The sequence below is a fragment of the Asparagus officinalis genome, unplaced genomic scaffold (assembly GCF_001876935.1).
Source record: "Asparagus officinalis unplaced genomic scaffold, Aspof.V1 AsparagusV1_Un1000, whole genome shotgun sequence".
Lineage (NCBI taxonomy): Eukaryota > Viridiplantae > Streptophyta > Magnoliopsida > Asparagales > Asparagaceae > Asparagus > Asparagus officinalis.
The window spans coordinates 4407-8768 of NW_017973259.1; the positions used below are offsets into that span (position 1 = coordinate 4407).

The 4362-nt window shown below is 37.8% G+C and overlaps 1 protein-coding gene across 3 annotated transcripts; it reads right to left on the reverse strand.

The window, feature by feature from the left end:
• Positions 1 to 1254: 1254 nt before the first annotated feature.
• Positions 1255 to 3997, reverse strand: LOC109828309 (casein kinase I homolog hhp2-like). 3 transcript variants are annotated; one of them, XR_002243647.1, is made up of 9 exons: positions 3583 to 3997; positions 3413 to 3473; positions 3026 to 3216; positions 2779 to 2913; positions 2509 to 2593; positions 2068 to 2144; positions 1884 to 1965; positions 1714 to 1787; positions 1255 to 1566 (listed from the first exon to the last, which is right to left on the reverse strand). XR_002243647.1 is itself a non-coding variant. In XM_020395335.1 (8 exons), exons 4-8 carry the CDS (start codon positions 2810 to 2812, stop codon positions 1480 to 1482), a joined length of 354 nt encoding a protein of 117 aa, XP_020250924.1. In that variant the 5' UTR covers positions 2813 to 2913; positions 3026 to 3101; positions 3413 to 3473; positions 3583 to 3990; the 3' UTR covers positions 1255 to 1479. The 3 variants fall into 3 exon arrangements, 2 of the variants coding, with proteins under 2 accessions (XP_020250924.1, XP_020250923.1); XM_020395335.1 differs by lacking the exon at positions 2509 to 2593 and having other exon boundaries at positions 3026 to 3101; positions 3583 to 3990; XM_020395334.1 differs by lacking the exon at positions 2509 to 2593 and having other exon boundaries at positions 3583 to 3990.
• Between the last annotated feature and the right edge of the window lie 365 nt (positions 3998 to 4362).

Sequence of the window (4362 nt, forward strand, 5' to 3'; positions counted from 1 at the left end):
TATCTTGATTGGGGTTTTTGCCCTTAAGAATGTTTTAAGTGTGTGTCAAATCAAGTGCAACAATCACTTTGGTGAATTTCTACACTATATGAAATGCAACCCTAGAAATTAAAAAGCGACTAAAAAGGATGATAAAAAGAAAATCTTTTTTTTTAAATTATGGTCAACAACAATCAAATGTGAGAAGATGACTCATGTTTGAATTTATTATCTTGTTAGTTAATATCCAAGTGAAAGGTAGATTTTATTATGGTCAACAAAAAATAAAATCTTTTTTTTAATCCTAATTGTCTCTAATTGTGAAGCTAGCTAAAGAGGGTGGAATTGAAAACTAGAAAGAAGACTTACCCGAAAGCAATGCTCCAAATTCTTGATCTTCAATCCAAGATTTTCAAGCTCCAAGCGGTTCCTTCACAAGAAAAATACACAAGTTAAAGAATCAAGTTAATAAAATCCTATTTTAGCACCTTTCCCCGGCAACGGCGCCAAAAACTTGATGCGGCATAATTATGTACCAAAATTGCAAGTGCACAATTTATCAAGTTATAGTATAAAAAAATATCGATCCCACGAGGAAGGTGATTTTAAGAGATTATTAGAAATGGTTATTATGTTTTGTGCGTGACAATTAGGAATAAAGAATAAGTGTGATTTTGATGAGTGGTTGTTTTGATTTATGTGCAAGAGATAATAAATTGAATTTTAGAGAAGAAAGAATCAAAGAATAAATGAAATCACAAGGCAAGAAACACTAGTAGAAAAATGGGCATCCTTGACGGGCTTTCCCGTCAGGGATGCTAATTTTTCCGTCAGGGATACGTATCCTTGACGGCTCCCCATCAAGGATACGCCGTCAGAAAAAGTCCCGTCAGGGAAGAAACATCCCTGACGACACTAGTAGAAAAATGGGCATCCTTGACGGGCTTTCCCGTCAGGGATGCTAATTTTTCCGTCAGGGATACGTATCCTTGACGGCTTCCCGTCAAGGATACGCCGTCAGAAAAAGTCTCGTCAGGGAAGAAACATCCCTGACGGGCTACCGTCAGTAATAGCGTGCCCGTCAGGGATGTTATGTACATCCCCGACGGGCATGCCGTCAAGGATGTTTATCCCTGACGGCATGCCCGTCAAGGATGTTATATATTCACCAAAAAAATTATGCTGATTTCATGCAAAATTTCTTGTATACAATCCCTGCACTGCATTCAAAATATATGCAATCCAAATTTCACAACCATCTCGCATACATTCAAATTTCACAAATTTCGTGCACTTTCCATATCTAGTATCTCGCATACATCCATACACTACATTCAAAAATTTTACAATCCAAATTTCACAAACATTTAAAGAAACTTCCATAAATTCAAATTTCACATTTCATAACTAATATCTCGCACATATATCCACACCCTACATTGAAAATTTTCACAATCCAAACTAATATCTTAGCACCAAGAGATTGTACTTTTCCTTAAATTAGTCAAGCAAAAGGTTCTTTGTAGAAAATTGAACCATCTTTATGTGAAGGAAGCCCTTCGCATGCATATATTCAACTCGATTGATCTGCATAGAAACATGAAAAATAAACATTATAGCAGATGACTGGAATACAACAAGAAATAAAATATATTAACATTTCTTAAGTTTAAACAGGTGTATCTCTTGCAGATAAGAAGGCAAGAAAAAAGAATGAGAGAATCATGTAGTTACCATTTGATCGGCAAGCATAAGTACTGTTTTCAGTGTGTTTCCGTTACTTGAATGTAGTACCAAGTCCATAAATGCTGCAGAGAGGAGAAAGTACCCAGTGAAAGTGTAAAACGACTGGCATCTATAAGCATCTTAGGACAACAAAGCTAATTATGGACATAAATACTTACATTGCAGATCAAGGCACTCATGCCATGGTTTGTCATATCTCACACGTAAAAGAAGCCAATGAGATGTCTGAAGGGAGATATCCTGATATGAAACATCTCAAGCATTAAAAATCAAGAAAAAAGTGAGACAATATATGGCCATATGCCTTAATACTGAGCTTATATCTTTAACAAAATGGCGTACCGGTACAATCAGGATTGCAGGATAAAGTGACAAGTGTGTCGCCATAACCCATCCAAAGGCTGCCAAGGGAACTATACCTGCAAACATGTAGAATTTGATTAAATGAATGAAAGATATTGCTCAACCTTCATAACAAGTGCAACCAAGATAAAACAGTTCTTTTCATGGTACATAAATGTGAATGGACGTTTCCAAATGACAATGCTTGAATTCCATGCATACTAAAACTAGTTTCTTTATCAAAGCATATGAAACTCTATGATTTCCCAATAGAAATACCTGTGTTTCTTGGAACAGCAAAAAAAATATTTTATCGCAAGTTTTAGGCTAAGCTACCTGGATCCATTTTCTTAATTTAGTTTCACTAAGGCTTCTCTCCTCAATTAATTTATCCACTACAATAGTCTTTTTAATTGCCTCATCCAAGTGACTTAGGCCTACCTTTAGTCTTCCTTGTTTATTAACAACTCCTATGACTTTCTTGTGACCACATTTTTGGCCACCATCGCATGTTCATACTAGTTTCCTGCTAACAGTAAGAATGGCCATAATGTAATGTAGTCAGAATAAGTAGGTTAGTTTTCTGAAAATAGACAAAAGACAATAAAATAAAATAAAACAAAATAAAATCAAGTCATAGAGAAATTCTGCATGATTGATACAAATAGCTGCATGACAAAAGGCCTGGCTTTGGAAAGTTTTGTTTCTTACGTGAACAAGCTCCATAGATGGCCAATACGACCATCAAATTGTCAATTGGTGATGTTGATGAGCCAACACAGGTGATTATTGCCAAAGGATTCCATAAGAATACAAGGGATGCCAAGTCTCAAGTGTCCAATTTCCCTGAGTACAGAAAAAAAGGTAAATTGAAGAGATCAATTCAACCAATTTGTTGGCAATGAACTGGAATATATATAGAACACACACACACACATAAATTTGTTTGAGAACTTACCTAGGTAAATTGAAGACATTAACAAAGTCAAGCTCCTAAGATTAGTCTTCATGTCATGTGTGCTTCCTACTGCAGACTATAAGAAAAAGTTGGTTTGGAAAATTATAGAACAGAACCCATGGAAAAGCCCTGTATAGATAAGAACACACTATCTTCATCTTGATGGAAAAGCCCAATTTCCCTGAAAAGCCCTGTATGGAAAAGCCCAATTTCCCTGAGTCTTGTGATTTTAATTTGACATAAACACACTATCTGTTAACATTGACGACAGTCTTTTTTGTCTTTGCAACTTTTTCATATAAAAATTTTAAGAAATGTAAATTTCAGGTATTTTAAATAAACCATGTATAGATAAGAACATAAAGCAACACTACTACTGTCTCTTACCTCTTCACAGTCAATGGCCCAAGAATCGGCAGTAGCAAAGGGGAACCATGGTACATGGATCCTGGAGGAAAAGAAAAACAAAAATAGGTGTTGTGATGTTTCATATATTGTCTCAAAAATCCCATAACCCATGTCCCAAAACTTAACCAAATTGCGATATTTAAGCTCACCCCAGAACCAGAATCAAGAAATCGCCTGCGCAGAGCCCAATTGGACAACCAAGAGTAGGAAAACGACAGAGGGAGGCCGAGAACGAGGACATAGAGAAATGGGTCATGCACAATTCTCATGGCGAGGTCTCCTCGTCTTCGTCATCATCATCAGCCTTCCTCTTCTTCTCGCTCTTCTCCGTCTCGTCCTCCAATGAATCCAGTTTCTTCTTCTCCTTCTTCTTCTCGGACTTCAGCTCCTCGATCGCGTGCCCGTTCTCGGTGTCGAGATCCATCGAGGTGATTCCGTCGAGGGGGCGGCGGGGTGGGTCGGCGAGAGAGAGAGGGGAGATGGGGGGAATTTTTCGCCGCGAGTAGGAGGGAGGAATTTGTGAAAGGGGGGAGGATTTTGTGTGTGTGTAGGGGGAGGGGGAATTTGAGAAGGGGGAAGTTTTTAACAAGGGGGGAATTTTCGCGGGGGAAAATTTTGGAACAGGGCAGCCAACATCGCTGACGGGCTACCCGTCAGTGATGTTCATATCCCGTCAGTGATGTTTGTATCGCTGACGGCTTTGAAAAATTTGTGACGGCAACATCGCTGACGGCTAATCCCGTCAGCGATATAAACATCGCTGACGGCATTATCCCGTCAGTGATGTTGCCGTCAACAAAACCTATTTTCCCACTAGTGAAATATGAATTAATAAAATCAAGAAATAAAACTAAGAATGAAAAGGAAATTTAAGAAAGTTAAGATGAAGGATTCAAAAGAGGTAAGAAATCTAGAATATAATCAACTAA

Bases quoted from the DNA above. Each gene is read 5' to 3' on its own strand.
- LOC109828309 (XM_020395335.1), bottom strand. From the start codon at position 2,812: ATGGTCGTATTGGCCATCTATGGAGCTTGTTCAC. The intron at 2,145-2,778 runs GTAAGAAACAAA...ACATGTTTGCAG, and splicing joins CATCTATGGAGCTTGTTCAC to GTATAGTTCCCTTGGCAGCC. The intron at 1,567-1,713 runs GTAACTACATGA...GTTTCTATGCAG, and splicing joins TTATGCTTGCCGATCAAATG to ATCAATCGAGTTGAATATAT.